Genomic DNA, 17,512 nt, shown 5'->3' with positions numbered 1-17,512 from the left:
TAGATAGAACCGTAACAAGCCGGCATAGATGTTCCACTTACAGAGTACAAACATCAGCCTTCAATAGCAGAAATATACGAGTTTGTTCATTATTCTCACAACCATTGATCTAGATTCTTTTAAAAGACGACATCCATCTCTATGCTCATCAACTCCTTCCCTTCTCTTCAGTATCGTTTGGCTCCTTGCTTTTCATCCTTTGCATCGTTCTGCGCTTGCGCATGCTGCTCAATAGCCTCCTTGAGCTTCCCGACTACTTCAGGTTGGTTACTGAATGCAGTCATGAGCAAACTTTCCAGTTCCGCCTCTACCTTGGCAATCGGCTTCACGCCAGGCTTCCTGTTCTGAGAATCGTTCATAAGAGAGCCCCAGCGATGTGTGAAATTGTAAATGGACTGGCGCAGTAGCTCGTCCAGTTGCTCGTTCATGTCCTCAACTGTCAAAGTTTTGGCTGTTACCGAAGGCGTACCTCGAGACCAAAGACCACCCCCAATGATGTTGGAAAAGAACCCAACCCAGTTCTGAGGACTTAGCGTATCCCAAATATGGACAAAGTGCTGCATTGAAGCACCGTGGTTCCTGATGTCACCAATCTCAAGTGACACAAGCTCGTTCTTGATAATAAGCAAGTTCTTGACCATGAAGAGATCAGGATCTGTGCCAGCCTTCAACGACTGTATCCTTGATTCTGCACGTTGGAGCACATTGATAGTCTCTCGCACAATGTTGAAGACAACTGAACTATTCTTTGACTGGACATGACAGGTCAGAAGCCAGAATGTAGAATACAACAGGCAAGACTTACCGATCTCTCTTTTGGCATGCAATTCTCGTACATGCTCAGGAGTTTAATTGCCTGCTTCACCAGAGGATGAGCGTTCGATGATGCAACTCCGCCCACAACCGGGCCTATCTTCAAAGATGCATCTTGAAGAGGAGCCTTTGTAATTATTTTTGTTACTTCTGCCTCAAACACAGTGTCCGTTAAAGGCCACAGATGATGCGCAAGGAGCTGTGAAGTGTATTGTTTGCACTTAAGGAAGTACGGTGATTCCATGTCATCCAAGTCAGCACCAAAATATTCGTTTGCAAGCAAGCCCACGACATTACAGGTCATTTCTAGCGGCGCAGCCTGAAGAACTGTTTGAAGATTGGTCACCAGTGGTGTCAAGTTACCGGGATGGACAATAGTGGTGTTGATGGCTTTGATCGCCTGGAAAACGGAATCCACCGCTTGTGTCCAGATGGGCTCCACATCAAACAGTCTCATGAAGAGATTCTCTTCGTTGTACATGCGCTCAAAGCATTGTTTGATAAAGTTGCGCGACGCTGTCTCGGCTGACAGGTCCCTCACCTCTTTATTGAACTCTGCAATATCAGATTGCGTCAATACCTTGAGGTCGCGGTCTCTTGTCGTTAAATGGTTGTGGATGATGTTATTGGCTGTGTTCGCGTATGTCTCGAAATGTGTACAGGACTCGTTTCGCTGGCCATATGGGTCGTATGCTCGGCGCACCACTTGGTGAACGTTGGGGACCAGGCCGTAAGAGTCCAGCATCATCTCTTGGAAGCGTCCATATGCAAGTGCATGGCGAGCAGACTCGGATTTTGTGGCGATTATTTGTCGTCCGATTTCGGGAGACACCTTTTCTAATGTGGTCTTGTAACCGTGCTCAAGAAGATGTAGAGCTTTTGTGAGGAGAGCAGTGTACCGGGCAAGGTAGGTGTCACGATCGCGATATGAGGGCTAAATCTGTAAGCGCGTGAGCTTGAGAGCGATATAGCATCCTTACATGTTCCTCCATAAACATCATACAAGAGTCAATGTTCTCAACCATCTCTCCGAAAGATGCATCATCGACCAATCGACTAGCGCCCGGCGCATTGAGACGTCTTGTCGCACTGTCGAGGTAGGCGTAGTAATGAAGGTCGGTTCCGACTTCATCGGCCAGCTCTTCTAGCCTCTTTTGTTCTGTCAAAAGCTCCTCGCATTGTGACTGGAAAGTTGATGTTTGCGCCTCGACGGAACCGAATGAGTTTGATAGAGAGGTGAGAAGTTTAAGAGTCGCATTCGCATCATCGATAAGTCCGTCCAAGTGACGTTCTGTCAATGCGAGCTGGTCGCGATAAAGTCTGCAAGGAGTCAGAATGGCCTCGGTGGTTTGAACCCGCGCAAGATGCATACAGATATTGTTGTTGACTAGCATCCAGCAGTTGCTCGTCGAATGATTCGAAAGTGCTCGGCTCATGCGCATCGATGTCGTTACTAGAGTCAGGAAGGAACAAAGCTTCCCATGCTCTACTCTTTTTGTCCGTCTTTTTCGGTCGTGGTCTCGTATCCTTCGACAGCTGCTCTTTGACTACACGATAGAAGTCGGAGTATGAGTTGGCTCGACGAATGACAGTTGGTTCTGGTGGAGTATCGGTATCTTCGATTTCTTCATATACATTGGGCATTGGCGCCGGAGGTTCGTGCATGTGTGTCGTTTCCTGATATCATTTGGTGAGCTTCAACCAAGTTATAGTGGGGTGTTTATTCGTGGGGAAAATACATTGGGCTGTTGTAATAACGACTCTTTGCGACGATGCCCAGGACTGCTGTTGGAGTGACTCTTTTTGCTGGAGCCCAGATCGGGCATCATCGTATACCAAGAATCTTCATACATGATGCCGACGGAGCTCAAGAGAGCTTAAACGTGAGGTTTCGCTGGATCTAGAGTTGAAGCTGGAGCTGGAGCTGGAGCTATTCTAGAAGCCACGCAGCGTTGAATATTAGAGTCGGAAGGCGTCAGCTCCGAACCGCCGATGCATTGGATGAGATAATAGGTAGTGTGGGGTTATCCGTGCACTACGCTAACAGAGTGCCTGCAGCCTGTGGCGCGTGTTCCGATCTAGAGCTGTGGCTGTGGAAGGACCCTGTGGCAGTCCAAAGAATTTTGCTGACCATTACAATTAGTCTATTCTTAAACTGAGGGAGCTCATGCTCTATGACCTCACAACATTTTGTCGTTTATTGGGAGGCAACTTTGGATTTATCTTTTGATGCAACTTGAGCTCTTCAAAAGAAGACTTCCTTGGTTGCATTGAATCGGATTCCTTATTTTCACTTTCTAGTGCCCATCATGAACGTTTCTCGCGCTGCTCTCAGGCGAACTGCGATCCGCACCCACGTTCGCCAGCCTATCAACACATCTCAGCGTCAATGGGTTCGTTACGCCCACGATTACGGCAACGAGTATTCTGAGCCTCCACCTAACCGTGCTGGTAAAATCATCAGTCTCGCGGCTGTCTTTGGTCTAGTTGCTACTGGAGTTTACCTTTATCCTAAATTGAATGGAAAATCTGCATCGGCAGCTGAAGAGAACAAGGACGAAGCTCCCATTAAAGCTGACATCGAATTTGAGAAGCCTCGCAAGAAGGTTAAATCCAAGGAAGAGAACCGGGATCTTATCAGTTCACAGCATGCTCAAGTCAAGCATAGCTGGGAGCACCCCGGGGTCTATGCATGGGGTTCCAATGCTGGCAAGGTCATCGATCCGAGCTCCAATGAGAAATATGTCAAGGCACCTCGAAGAATTTCTTACTTCAACGACCAAGTTCTTCGAGACCTAAAATTGACTTCCATCTTTGGTGCGGCAGTCACTGAGAAGGGTGATTTGGTTCAGTGGGGTCTCGGCTATAACCAACAAGACCCTTCCCCCGTTTCCACACTCACAGGCAAGGACATCATCAAGATTGATGTTTCGCTTGACCGAATTATTGCCCTGTCACGCAAGGGCAATGTCTATTCCATCCCCGCGTCTCGCAATGACCAAGAAGGTGGCCTTAAGGAAGAACAGCAGAAGTCTTCGTGGTCTATCTGGGGATCTGGCGGTTCGCGAGAGAACATTCACTTTCGCAACTTGACACCACCCAGCCTTGCATATGGCGAAACTGTGAAGGATATAAGCACTGGGCAGGAGCACTGTTTGATGCTCACTTCCAGTGGTCGTGTATTTTCGGCTGCAGCCAGCGCTCTTGAGTTTCCCTCCAAGGGACAGATGGGTGTTGCTGGCTTAAGCTGGCACAACAGACCCAAGGGCCCTTACGATCAGCCTCACGAAGTCACCACCTTGCGGGGGTTCGAGGTGACACAGGTTGCTGCTGGCGATTACCACTCGGCAGTTCTCGACAAGACCGGACGCATCTTTGGATTCGGTGATAACTCATACGGACAACTCGGAATCGATACGGACTATGGTCTTTCGATTTCGGATACTCCAGTCATGGTTCCTACTAACTTATCGTACGCCAATACTGGACTCATTCCCACCGTAACATCCATAGCAGCAGGTGGAAACAACACTTTCTTTACCGTGGACGCAAAGACTTCCACCATTCCTGGCAGCAAAAAGGCTCTGGCCCCGGCGAGAAGACTCCCGCCTATAACCACTGACTTGTGGGCTTGCGGTCAAGGAGTCTACGGAACATTGGGCACCGGCCGTTGGTCACATGTGTCCCCCAAGCCAACTAAGGTGAAGGGCCTGTCGTCTCTCTTCGAATTTGACGAAAATACCAACACGATGTGCCCTATCAAGCTCAAGTCTCTTTCAGTCGGCGCTACGCATTGTTCAGCCATTATGGATAACGTGACAGAGCTCTCGGTGTCTAGCAAGGGAACAGAGAATGAAACCAACTGGGGTGCTGATGTCGTATTCTGGGGTGGCAACGAGCACTTCCAGCTTGGCACTGGTAGACGAACGAATTTGAACGCGCCTGCATATATCGCAGCTCTGGATAGTCCAGCAGATGCTCGCAAGGAAGGTACAGAGGGTTTCCATCGACTGTGTGTCACTCCTCGCAAGACAGTCCGCCTGGACGGTGGAAAGGGGCGAAAGGTATCGTTGGAGCAAAAGGTTGAATGTGGCAAGTATGTGACTGGCGTTTACTCTGCTGTTTAAGATGACAAGCCACAGGGCCCAATTTGTAAGAACACTACTACTGTATTATCAGAAATATATAATCGTGTATTATATCTAAGGTGACAGAATGCGACGTTGGGATGAAATCGTTCTGTCAGAATTCAACCCTTTATGCTTGGAGATGCAAATGGTGTCTCGGTCTCCATTATGCTACATAGGTACATTAAATCGTCCGATCTCCCTGTCAGATTTCTACAGGGGGGCATGGAGCATACGCCAGATGGAACTTGGACCAATACGAGACGGGCTCAATTTAGTCTCGTCCTCGACCACGCAAGCAGGTCACATCGCGAATGGAAGGAATGGATCAATAACACGTTAACAACTTAGTAGGTACCGTTCCCCGTGTAGTGGGCTCTCTGAATGATAGGTTGATAAGTAGTAGCTATACGATTAAAGGAGTTGACGGATCAGGCCAGAATCCATTCTCCCCAGGCAAACCCAAAATAGAAATAGTAGGATATGTACAGAGTAATACTATGTACAGAAAGGTAGCCCGTGATACCAGTATCCGTAGCCGCCGCGCAGCTAAAATTATCCCTGGTGTGTACAGGGGGAAAAAGAAATTTACTAAAATCAGGTACCGTGGAACTATCGATTCTAGATAGATTGACCTCGAGGATAAATTGAGTGCATGATCAGCAAAGTGCAGAACCATGGGATCGGGAATTAATGTAACGAGGATGTCGCACGTGTCGTAATCAAAAGAAGAAAGGAAAATAACAGGGTCAAGATCTGTCAAATATCATCAGACGAGAGACTTGCTTTACAGATCATCCCTTAGAATGAGGCCCTAAGGGGTACTTGCAGCAGGTACTGTGGTGCTCTGTATAAGGCTCTAACATCCATTAGACACTTCCATTCTTTCCCGCTGTCCCCACGTTCTTGTATCCCGTCTTGTGTCCCAATCCTTTGTCCGTTGTGACGTCTTGAGACTCAACACATTAACTTGGTCACGTCTTCACGTCACGTCACTTGTTCCCGGCCCAGCTTTAACTTGATTGTATGTACTTCAAATATCTGGATTTTTATCTTGTTACGATCATAACTCTCATTTCCTCCACTTATACACTCTCCTTTTATTATCTTTCCCCAACATTCGCTCGACTCCTCTTAGTTCGGCCTCCCACCCAATACTTCCGATTGCGGTATCTTATCCCTCGTACCCTTCTCTCGACATTACTCCTTCACATAGTCTTGTTGAACCTATTTCTCTTCCCCTCTGTCGCCCCCAGTCCAATAAAGGACTCTCTTTTCCATCTGAACCTCTCTCGCCATTTTCTACGTTACGACTCCGCCACCGTCGTTTTTTTTTTCGCCTCCTCGTAACTCCAGTACTTACTGCGCTGTGCATACGCCCCATCGCCCACGCGGATCCGACCCTTGCCCTGTCCGGCCTCCACCAGCCAGGGCGACCCAACGACACTATTCCTCTTCTTGTGCCCAAATCTCCGTCACTTCTACTTCTTATACTTGGGCATCCGCCGCTGGCCAAACCTTTGGTGAAAACTGCGACGAGCCCCAACTTTCGGCGCAGCTTTTGCTTCTCCTTGGGGACCTCTCGCCAGTCTTTGCACCGTCCAAACGCCATGGACAGGATCCCCAAGTTCAGGCGCAAACCCAAGAACCCTACAATCGAAACCTCCATCGAACGCTCCAGCAGTGACACTGCCGATAGTATCGCCAGCTCCGAACTGCAGGCTGCAAACCTTCAGTCACAACAACAGCAGGGACAGCAAGTCCAACCACAGAAAACCAAACTCTCCAAGAGGGCAGCTTTCAAGAATTTTCGTTTTCGCGGCTCTACCAAAAGAGCCCGCGACAGTTCACCCGCCGAGTTGCCTTCCAGTCCTCCTCCGCCGGCCGTCGTGAGCCACGACGGCATAAAGAGCCGGCCCGTCACGGCTGAAAACGATGCGCTAGGCAGTTATGACGGGGTAACGCCACGGATCCCTGCCTTTCTGGAATCTTCATTGCAGAGTATGCCATAAAAAAACGACAGGCGTATTAATCAAACACTGACGTTCTACAGATATCGATATCAAGTTCCAGGACCTGACGTGGGCCGAGCGTGAACGGGTCCAAGAAGGTACAAAAAACGACGGAGACCAGGATTTCAAATGGGGCACTTTCAAACAAGTGGATGCCCAGGAAAAGGGTGTAATGGATCGCTACATCAACATCAAGCCATGGAACCACAACCGAGTCAAGCTTCAGGTTCCTGAGGAGGAGCTTGACTATGTCAACGCCTCTGAGATAACCGTTCCTTCACCCTCGGATCCAAACAGGGAACCATTACGATACATCGCTATGCAAGGACCAACTCTGCCGTCGATCGACTACGTTTGGCGCATGATTGCCGAACAAATGTCCTCGCCTGCTGTCATCGTGCAGCTCACAACCATGGCAGAAGGCGGAGTTGTCAAATGCCACCAGTACTTTCCTGATGATCAGGAAAACTCGACCTGGACCCTGAATGAACACGATGCGTGGAACGATGAATGGCAGGCCCAGTTGACGTACGATTCATTCGAAGAGATGGCTGAAGGTGCCATCGAGAAGCGCAAACTACTCATGCATGTTGATGGTGAAGACGAACCACGTGTTATCTGGCATCTTCTTTATCGGCGATGGCCCGATTTCGGGGTACCTGAACTCGAGGATCTTGACGGTTTCTTTGATCTCATGCAGTTGTCTCGCGAACTGAGCGCATCCTCTAATCCGCGAATAATTCACTGCAGTGCTGGTGTTGGTCGGACTGGCACTTTCATCACCCTCGAGCACCTCGTGCGGGAGCTTGACTTGGGAACTTTCGAGAACTACGACCAGCCAAGCGAGGGCCCCGACCTGATTTACCACACTGTCGACCTTCTCCGAGAACAACGCGTGGGTATGGTTCAGGGCCGGCCTCAGTTCCTGTTCATCTACCAAGTCATGCGAAAACTGTGGCAAGACAAATATGGCGTCGATGAGGACGGGAACGAGCCCGCAGCTAAGAGGCTCGAGGTAGGCGACCCGTTCATCGACGACTCAGTGCCAGGTTCGACGTAGGCCGTTCGAAGCATTGGCATTGGCATTGTAAATTGAGATAGGTAGTGATAAGGGTTCTACAACTTTCGTCGCACTGTCAACAATAGTTGCGCAAGGGGATGCACGCATATAGGCAAGTTAGAACGAAGCATGAGACACGTGGTAATGTTGAGGTCAAAGCTGGGATTTATGTCGTCTTGGGTGGGAAAGTTGAAAGTGTCAATGTTCCATGATTTGGTTTTGGAGGCACAATTTACTTGTGCTTTATATGGTATGGCTAGAAAGTGTATGATCAAGCATGGGAGCGCGTTTTGGGGTGATGATATTATATCCATATATAGAGCTCGCATCTCGTAACATAGAGATGGCGACAACAAAGGAGCATTCAAGTCGGGAATGACTTGCAGAAGGTTTTATTTAGTATACATGATACCACAAGCACAGATAGGGGTTGGTTGTGTATGATAGCTATCACGTTCGAATATGCAACGATCGAAACGAATAAGTGTAATGAGGAAATACCATGTAGGTAAGTATGCATAAGCTCTCAGTGTGAGAAACAGTTTTTGTATTATGGTTTTAAAAGGCTTTTTACCCTTTCTATCCTATCGCGAGATTATTGACAGCAGTCTTGTCTTTGTTCAGTCTGTTTCCGGCCGCGTATCAACATGTATATCTCAACTTCATTACTACAATACGCTCGCTACATTTAGTTCACTAATAAGTTCAAAATAACAAAAAAAAAAACACAATCTCTATAAACGAATAATCAAAACTTAGGCGCTGATCACCAGCGTAACAGTCTCTTTCTCCTTCTCCGTGACGGTGACAGTAGCCTGGTTCTTGTCTGTAACTGTCACGGTGAAGTAGACAGAAACGGTAGGTGTGCCATCGACGACAATAGTTGTGGCATGTGCATCGTCACCAGTACGAGTAACAGCCGTGGGCTTCTTGTCATCTTGGCTATCTGCATTGGCTTCTGTGGCTGCGGGGGCAGGAGCCTTTGTGGGCTTGTCGGGGATGGGGATGAGCTCTACGGATGTAGGCTTGTCATCATCACTGCCATCTTTGTCCTTGTTGTCATCACCATTATCTTCACCATCGCCATCACCTGGTGAGGCAGTGGGCTTGGCTTCATCAGGCTTCTTGATTGACTTGGTCAAGGTTGTGCCGCCAGGGAGATCCATCGAGTTCGTACTTGGCTCAGGAACAGGAGGACTTGTGGGGGGGAGATCCTCATAAGCCTTTGTGGGCTGAGGGTTGGAAGGCTCTTGGGGATCTGTCTGGGCAGGCTTCTCCTCATTTGGTTGGGAGGGTTGTTCTTGGACGGGCTGGGTTTGAGCTGGCTGAGATGGTTGCTCTGGTTCGGGCTGAGAGGGTGGCGATGGAGAGGTAGGCTGGGCAGGCTGTTCAGTAACGGGTTGACTCGGCTGCTCAGGGGCAGGTTGACTTGGTTCTTCAGGAGCAGACTGGGTAGGATTCTCAGGCACAGGCACAGGCTGTGTGGGCTGCTGATAATCAGGCTGAGAAGGTTTCTCATTGACAGGTTGGGTAGGCTGAGCTGGCTGCTCCTGGTTAGGCTCGCTGGTGGGCTTAGGAATGGCACCATCATCGACAGTAACGATGGTGGTGACTGTAACCACAGGAACTCCGGGTTGCTTCTCAACTGTGGAAGTAGGTACTGGCTGCTGGTCTTGGTTTTCATTACCAGGGGCAGTGTTCTCCTCGCCACCCCCAGGAGTTCCTCCGAGAATCTTGGCCGCAGTGGCAGGGTCTTCGCAGACTATCTTGATACCTTCCTCGACATTGTACAACGGGAGAGCAAAACACCTCTCGCCTTCGGTCTCACAAGGAAGAAGCTGGAAAGCACCGTCATCGCCGCATAGAGCCATCTGTCCACTAATGCAAGCAGCCTGGCCCTTCATACATGCAGATTCGGGGGTGAGCTTTGCGAATTCTTCGTTGTACGTTCGCGCATCAACGACATTGCTAGCGTAAGCAGGTGCGGAAATAGCACTTGTACCTGTAGGAACTTCAGTGTTTATGGTTGGCACCCCTTCGGCAGGTGATCCTGTGGGGATAACCTTGGCTACAGATGTGGTCTCGGGAGAAGAAGGATTTGAGACGATGGTAGGCGTGGTTGAGGGTCCAGCGGGCGCTGCAGGTAGGGTGTTGGAGTCAGGGGCTGGGTACTGGGGCTCGGCATTTGAGGGAGCAGGAGCTGGCTGTTGAACTGCTGAAGTATCTGCTGGTACTTCAGACTGATGAACTGTAGATGTAGCGGAATCATCGGGCTGGGCAGGCTCTGGAGTTGGTACAGGGTTCTGGGGCTCAATAGGCGCTGAAGTCTCGATAGGAGAAGACTCAGCAGGCGCATCAGGCTTTTGACCATCGGTAGTTTCAGTAGGAGGATATGTTTGCTTGACCTCAGATGTAGGAGCAGGGCTGCTTGGCTTAACAGGTTCAGAAACTGGAATCTCGCTCTCAGGTTGGGCCGCCTCCGTAGTTGGTGCAGGCTGATCTTGAACGTCAGACGTAGTCTCAATCTGTGGATCCTTTGGCTTGACTACAGAAATCGTCTCAGTTGTAGCAACAGTCTTTGTCTCCATAGCTGAGGTTTCCGGTACATCCCCTGCTGGTGCGGTAGGAGGATTGGGGTAGATGTTGGACGGATGCTTAGGGTTGATGGGAAATGCTGTGTCACCAGGAGCCTGCGTTGTGAGGTACCTTGTAGGAGTTGGCTCATATGCAAAAGTAGTTGTCACATCCTCAACGGGTGTGGTTATAGGCTGCTCATCTGTGGAGGCAGTTGCAGGAGAAGAAGGTGCTTCAGGAGCTACGGTCTCTTGGATGGCACTTGGCTTGGTGTTTTCTCCCTCTGACGGTTGCAGTGTACCAAGATCAACTGTAGAATCCAGACTCTTTGTTTCAGAGTTCTCTGGCTGCTGGGCGACTTGGGTGGTAGGCACTTCAGGAGCAGCAGTGGTGGTCTCCCTTGCCGGCTCGTAGGTCGGGACCTCGTTCACAGAGGTTGGGGTTTCCTTGGACGGTGGAGTAGTCTCCGTCACTACCGCACTCTCCTCGGGAGATTGATACTGAGGCTGATCGTCCACCGAAGTTGGCTTCGCAACCTCAGTAGCAGGGTCCTTGGGAACAATAGAGGTCGTGATGACCGGCGCAGAAGTGTTCTGTGTGAATGTTGGCTTGTTCACGGGCTCTTCTTGAGTGGGTTCCTGAGCTTCACTTGTCGGTTGGGGAGCCTCGTTGGTAGGTTGGACGGGGATAACCTCGATGGGCTCGGGTAGATCAGAATACGGTCCCTTTTTCTTCTCGTTTCCTGGGTTCTCCGAAAATAATGGGTTAGGGTCCGGAGTCGAGTTCAGTGTCTCGAATATTGGTCGTGGCGTAGTCTGGTCCCCATTCTCGGATCTAGCATATATTGTTAGAAATGGTTCGTCATCTCTTGTCTTCACGCCCGGCTCATACCCGTATCCATCATGAGCCGCAGTAGGGGCTTGTGAGTTTTCCATTCTAACGTCAAGGAAAACTCCGGGGTTTCTTTTTTCTCTGCCAGTCCACATAGGGCCAGCCTGTGTGGACTGGACAGTCAAAAGGAGTGAGATGGCCACAGCGAGCCTCATTCTATTATACCGCATAGTGAAGGATAATTCGATATAGACGTAGGAAAAATAAAGAGTGCTTCGTTCGTAAAATTCGAAGAGATATAGTCGTGTCGTGTAGTTCGTTTTTCGATCGTATAAGTTCCAATGATTGTAACACGAAAAGAAAAGCAAATTTGTCGAAATACTTCCTCCAAGATCCAAACAGATTAAGAGTAAGTAAAGCCAAACAACAACGTCCACCTCGAATATCCCGTGAACAAAGAATTGACTTGTTCAATGACTGAGACCGAGACAGACAAACTGAGTACAAGGAGAAGAACCCGGCCTTGTTAACAGAATGAATAAAGGGAACGACAAACGATGGAAGCGAACAAGGCTATGAATGAAGGGAGATGGTATGAAAGAGAGTCACACGAAATAGATAGAGATAGGAAATGAATTTGACAAAAGGAAAAGAGAAAAGGTTTAGAGTCAGAGAGTGAGTGTATGTGTTGGAGTGGAGTGAAACCATTCAAGTTGGGCAGGTAGAGCCAGAGTGTTAATGTATGCAGTGTCTCCTCCCCCCAAGACTTCAGGGACAAGCCATATCCAATTAGCGCCAGCAAAAGACAACAAATCGCCTCACGTAGAGTCTCATCTCGTATCGAATCTGATCGATTTTCACGGTAGCAAACTACCCAAATCCCTTGAACCATGCCATGCATGCAATGCCATGATCCCCAGTCAAAGTCAAAGTCCGAGTATCACGACGCGCCCAACCCTGGCCAAGTCAGAACCCCCAAGCAACTCACCTAAATAGAACAGGACCCAAGCAAAACATTTCCCATAAACAAGAAAAAAATATTTGTCCGACCTTGTCAGCCAATCACTCTGGTCTCGTCGTTGTTGAATTGTACGGTAAAAGACTGGCTCTAAGCGCTCTGTTTCAACAGTCTATGCGCGGCTTGTTCCCATTGGTTCACTAACTCCACTACGGCCCGGCCTTACTGGGTTCAGCTGCCAATCGTGCTCTCTCCACTGAACCGACCTGCGGCCTGTAGTATAACATTTTAGTGCTTTACAGGGGGGTTCGTGATGCCCTCATTTCTGGCCTTGCTTTGCCTTGGCTTGATAACGGGAGATTGACAAGGTCATGATCATGGTCGAGGTCATGCCGTATTTGGATCTAGTCGACCCATCGACGGTCTCTGAGTTCTAGACCAGATCAGCCCTTTTAATTTCCCCTTTGACTCTTATTCCTTGACTGGCTAGTTAAGAATAGACTCCCTCCAAAACCGTCGTCTTGGATCTCAACATCATTTGACAATAGCCGCCCATCATTAGTAACTCAGTTACTTTGACCGCATCAACAGACCGTGGCTTAGATCTTAGCCCCAAACTACCTACAAAAGAGATAGATCCCTTTTCTTTAATTTACATTACTCTTTGTTCTACTATTGTTTCAACTACCAAACGCCCTTATTTGTGTAGAGGTAGTACAAATATCTGTACAAGGGTACCTATACAGCGTACACTAAGCGCCGCCGCGTCTAAATGCTGCCAGTTATGCTTTTTCTATGCTCAAAATACATCAGAACCTTCAACAATAATCCATGAGTTAGACCCCTGCGTCCAATCCGCTACGCCTCCCGGCCTCTGACTGCTTTGTCTTCCCTTTCTTCTGCCTCTTCACATTCCATCATTTCAACCGCCTCATTTGCCTCGTCGTCTTCCTCGTCGTCTTCCATCAATTCGTCATGGTCCGTCGCAAATACCTTTCTTCTTAAATCATTAACGGCATCAAGCTGTTCTCTCAAATTCTTTTGTTGCGTCCTTGTCCAATCCAGGTTGAGATCATGAACATCAGTGATCCTGTTATTCCTGTGATAGAGAAATCGATCGCGGGCCCAAATCACAACGTCTCTCAACTCCTTAACACCGTTCCCGTGGCTTTCGATGTACTTTTCCACGACCGAGTCATCCGGCCACTCCCAGACTCCATTCTCTGTTACACCATGCATGACTTGCTCGACCTTTCGGGGTCTGACCAAGGGTTCCGCGAACGCTCGGAACGCACACAGTGTCTCAATCATGTCCAATTCCTGCGGCAGCTCTCCCATGTTCTGTATCTCACCTTGTAGAACTGGCGAGCTCCATTCCTGAATCAGCCATTTCATCAAATCCGATATCGCCCTGATTTGTCCTGCAAATGCCAGTGCCAGCATCAAATTGTGAGCGACAGATGGCATTACCGGATCTCTCCGCGCTCGCATCATGTCCACATGTGACACGTGTAGGCTATCTTCTGGGCGTGATCTTTGTCTCTCTTTTACAACCACTGAATAGAACAGACCCCTCATCCGTTCGCCGATGATTTGAAACATTGATAATGCTGTCAGTTCTTGTGCGTTTCTAGCGTACTTGTTGTTCTTGCCAGCCTCTGTGGCCTGTATTTCGTAATGATGCGCGAATGAGTTCTTGTCCGCATTTCCCATCGGTAGAGTCGCTGCCAGCGTCTCCACCTCCCGTCGCAAGATCTTGCGTAAGGTCTTGCCAAGTTGGTCAACAATGGCTAGATTCATGGACTTTTCAGCATCGATATGGTCCATGACATATAACAACAGGCGGAGCTGTGCCTCGAGAGTGAGCCGTAAGCGGCCATGGTGCTGCCCAAGGTGTTTTAAGATAGGCGCCCATACAAAGGATGACCAATTGGCATTCTTACCGCTGAGGCGACGCTCGGCGAGCCGGACGGCACGTAGCAGATTTCTGCCACCAAGATTCGGGATCTTGGACAGGCATTCCATATATGCTGAAAACAGCGGTAAGGGAGTTCTCTTCAGCGATTTGGTTGAAGGGAAGGCCGTTGTCAATTCAGCATAGTTCTTTCGACCAGTGCTGCCATCCTCTAAATACCGATGAGCCTCCGCAACGTTCTCAGCATTAGATACCAATATGCGCAGGCACTGTTCATCCGGCCGAATACCTTCTTCTCTCATCATGCCATAGAGTTCTCCTGGTGTCGGAGGCTGTAACCGCAGCTTTTCCAACTCGGTTAAATTTGTTTCTTCGTTCATCGGATGATTAAGATGGTTGTCTCCGGGCAACGTGCCTCGTTGAGGATCGGCTTCTCTGGCATATAACCTTTGAAACATAGCTGCATATTCGAGTACTCCGGGTTTCATACCAGGTTCTGGAGGGTTCCTAAACCTCTGCCATGCTTCATGAGAGTTCCGCGTCGCCCTGATAGATGCTGCCCAAGCTGACATCTTCCGATCTGAGTTGATCTGCATTCGCTGCTGGATTGTAGGGCTACCATCGGGAGCCAAGCCATACAGAATGTCGATGACATCGTCAACCTCCTGTTTGGGGAATCCTGCTTCCTGCATCATCATCCCTGCCCGAACGACACGGGACCAACTTTCCTCAACATCCATGGCTTCATCAATACCATCTGTCGGTGTTAAATATGGAGGCCACGACTTTGAGTGTCGAGACGCAGCATGCATTTCATCCCTATTTTTAGGCATCCCAGCCAGAACAGCTCTTATAGCTTGAAACCCACTTCTGTCCACCGCCAAGGGTTGTGTAAGGTTATCAGACATCGCCAAAAGCACACGCTGAGCCGCCCAGATGTATGTATAGGGTATTGCCTTGTGCTCTGCCCCAGATCCCATACGAGAGGCGATGGCACTAAGCGCGGCGTTGAAAAACTTGCATTGCGCATGGTATGTTTCTGCCGGAATCTCATCAGTCGTGAACAAATCTGAAGAGCTATGGGAATTGGCTCCGAGATCTACAATAAAGTCTGTGATTATTTCAGCAAGAGCAACCAAGCGTCTCGGCTCTATGCGACGACAGTGGAAAGCAAGTCGTTCCATGTTTTCCGTAACCTCTTGTGTTGAGAGCCTTTGCATTTGACTCCGCGCACGTCCCTCGATATAAGATCTCATGTTCGTAGCTCGTTTCTTTTCCGCTGTGGTCCTCAGTCTCGTCTTAAAATATTCTAACATATTGTCCAACGTTGAGACTTGACTGATGCCCGATCCCAGCCTTAGAAGATAGCCAAAAATGAAGACAGGTTTCGCATTGGAGTCTGTCATAAATATCTGGCATCGTTCTTCATCAGTCTTGGCGAAGAGTATGTCGACGTATTGGCTCAGACATTCTTGTGTATGTCCGTTGTAATCCAGTATGCCCATCAAGCGCTGCCATTGCTCTTCTGAGGGTAGAGCCTCGGCGATTTCCTTCATGCCTATCGGATCGGCTGCTACTTGTCGTCGAATATGTATCTGCATTAAGATGATGGGGAGTCGCATACTTCGAATAGTGGCGATGCTTTTTTGTAGACCTGGTTCCGGATCATCTGTAGCAAGATACCTGCGAAGTAAAGTGGCAGGACTTTGGTCCGCCCATCCTTTTTGCATCTTTAGTTTCCGCTCGATTCGGGTGCGTAGGTAGTTCGACGGAAATCCTAGTTGTTCTTTGCCTTTGCCTTCGTCATGTCGTTCGTTGCCCAAATTCGGCTTGAAGTCGGGGTTCAATGATGCTCGATAGGCTTCCATGCGGCGCTGCAGTATCGCGGCTTCAATCTCATCGAATTCTTGCTCGGTGGTATTTCCACAATCCCGGTCTCGTTTTAACTGTTTTCTTAGCTCAGACCTGAGCTCGGCCTTGGATGGTGAGCCATTGTGACTTTGGCCGCGCTCGAGTATCGCAGATTCAATGCTATCGAATGTGGAAGATAACCGACGAGAGTGGAAAGAGATTGAGTAGTCGGTGGTCTGGGAAGAAAACGTAGTTGTGAGCTTCAGGATCCTGTGATTGACCTCGAAAACTTACCCTGGCTTGGGTCACCACATGCTGCGTCACCCGCCATCCTCGCCTCAGCTCCCGGGTTACACTTCTCAGCATCTCTCCCACATATCTCCTAGGCTAGCGCAATGGCTTAATAGGAAGATATTCGTAAAGAAATAGGTGATGGTCGCGAAATAGTTCGCAGTGACGTGTAACTGGTTGTTGTCCACCAAGTATTTTGCATGCACTAATTGAGTTTATCGCATTATCGGGCTTAGTTTCAATTAGCGTCCAGCCAGTCCGGGGTCCATAGGTCTTGTTGAACCGGCGATATAAGACCTAAAAAAACCACTGTAACATAGCGAATCGCGCGCTATAACTTTTAGCTCAGTGGCCTACGGTTTAACATGGACATCTCTCCGGGCAGGCATGACTACTAAGCGGGAGGAAGGGGGGTCTATCTAGGTCACGATTGCTATAGACTAAAGGCAGAGTGTTTTTACCTCTTATTGATTTTTCAGGTATACCTTTGATCTCGTTATATATTATATATAAGATTTTAGGAAGGAATAGATTAATAGGCCTTTAGACTATTATTATTATATTAGATCTATTAATTAACTGTCTATTGTAAAATCTGCTATCTGCTATGATAATGCCTTCCCTAAAGTCTGACCTCTTTATGTTAAAAATCGGCTCTGCTCTAAACCCCCCCTCATCCGGCTAGGTAGGTAGGTACAGTTCCGTGCAAAAGTCCCGACACAACCCTCAAATTACCACCAAAAATCACTACTTTTAACCTTTAATTAAAAATACTTATAAAATAGCTAGATTTATATGGTATTTTTTCTTAACTTATTATATTACTTAAATCTACTATATATAAGATTTAATAACTTAAGGCCTATTAATCTCTTATAGTAAATATTTAAAAATAGAGGGTTAGATTTTTATCCTAGATTTATACTAGACTTATGGCTAAAAGAAATCTAGATTTTAAACCCCTTTATTTTAAGCTAATTAAGCTTTTATAAAATTCTTAGAAAATCCTATATAAAGCTTTAATAGTTAAATAATACTATAGAGGTGTTTCTATATTCTTATCTATTTTATAAGTATTTT

The 17,512-nt window shown here is 48.2% G+C and overlaps 5 protein-coding genes across 5 annotated transcripts; 2 read left to right on the top strand and 3 right to left on the bottom strand.

Annotated features, from left to right (window-relative positions):
- Nucleotides 1-167: 167 nt before the first annotated feature.
- On the bottom strand, nucleotides 168-2,666 carry FSST1_011958 (Sec34-like family-domain-containing protein; the record flags this gene model as incomplete). Its single annotated transcript, XM_083235140.1, has 5 exons — nucleotides 168-752; nucleotides 806-1,747; nucleotides 1,794-2,133; nucleotides 2,186-2,490; nucleotides 2,553-2,666. 5 exons carry the CDS (start codon nucleotides 2,664-2,666, stop codon nucleotides 168-170), a joined length of 2,286 nt encoding a protein of 761 aa, XP_083081654.1.
- Nucleotides 2,667-3,122: 456 nt separating this feature from the next.
- FSST1_011957 (regulator of chromosome condensation 1/beta-lactamase-inhibitor protein II) lies at nucleotides 3,123-4,940 on the top strand (the record flags this gene model as incomplete). The annotated part of the gene is made up of 1 exon (XM_083235139.1): nucleotides 3,123-4,940. The coding sequence occupies one exon, from the start codon at nucleotides 3,123-3,125 to the stop codon at nucleotides 4,938-4,940; it is 1,818 nt and encodes a 605-aa protein (XP_083081653.1).
- Nucleotides 4,941-6,550: 1,610 nt separating this feature from the next.
- FSST1_011956 (tyrosine protein phosphatase PTP1) lies at nucleotides 6,551-8,012 on the top strand (the record flags this gene model as incomplete). Its single annotated transcript, XM_083235138.1, has 2 exons — nucleotides 6,551-6,941; nucleotides 6,994-8,012. 2 exons carry the CDS (start codon nucleotides 6,551-6,553, stop codon nucleotides 8,010-8,012), a joined length of 1,410 nt encoding a protein of 469 aa, XP_083081652.1.
- A 755-nt stretch (nucleotides 8,013-8,767) lies between these two features.
- FSST1_011955 (uncharacterized protein) lies at nucleotides 8,768-11,647 on the bottom strand (the record flags this gene model as incomplete). Its single annotated transcript, XM_083235137.1, has 2 exons — nucleotides 8,768-11,420; nucleotides 11,478-11,647. The coding sequence occupies 2 exons, from the start codon at nucleotides 11,645-11,647 to the stop codon at nucleotides 8,768-8,770; spliced, it is 2,823 nt and encodes a 940-aa protein (XP_083081651.1).
- Nucleotides 11,648-13,233: 1,586 nt separating this feature from the next.
- FSST1_011954 (uncharacterized protein) lies at nucleotides 13,234-16,507 on the bottom strand (the record flags this gene model as incomplete). The annotated part of the gene is made up of 2 exons (XM_083235135.1): nucleotides 13,234-16,377; nucleotides 16,436-16,507. The coding sequence occupies 2 exons, from the start codon at nucleotides 16,505-16,507 to the stop codon at nucleotides 13,234-13,236; spliced, it is 3,216 nt and encodes a 1,071-aa protein (XP_083081650.1).
- Between the last annotated feature and the right edge of the window lie 1,005 nt (nucleotides 16,508-17,512).

Source organism: Fusarium sambucinum, chromosome III, assembly GCF_050947815.1.
Source record: "Fusarium sambucinum isolate potato_lamoka chromosome III, whole genome shotgun sequence".
Classification (NCBI taxonomy): domain Eukaryota; kingdom Fungi; phylum Ascomycota; class Sordariomycetes; order Hypocreales; family Nectriaceae; genus Fusarium; species Fusarium sambucinum.
This window is presented reverse-complemented; position numbering and strand designations above follow the sequence as displayed.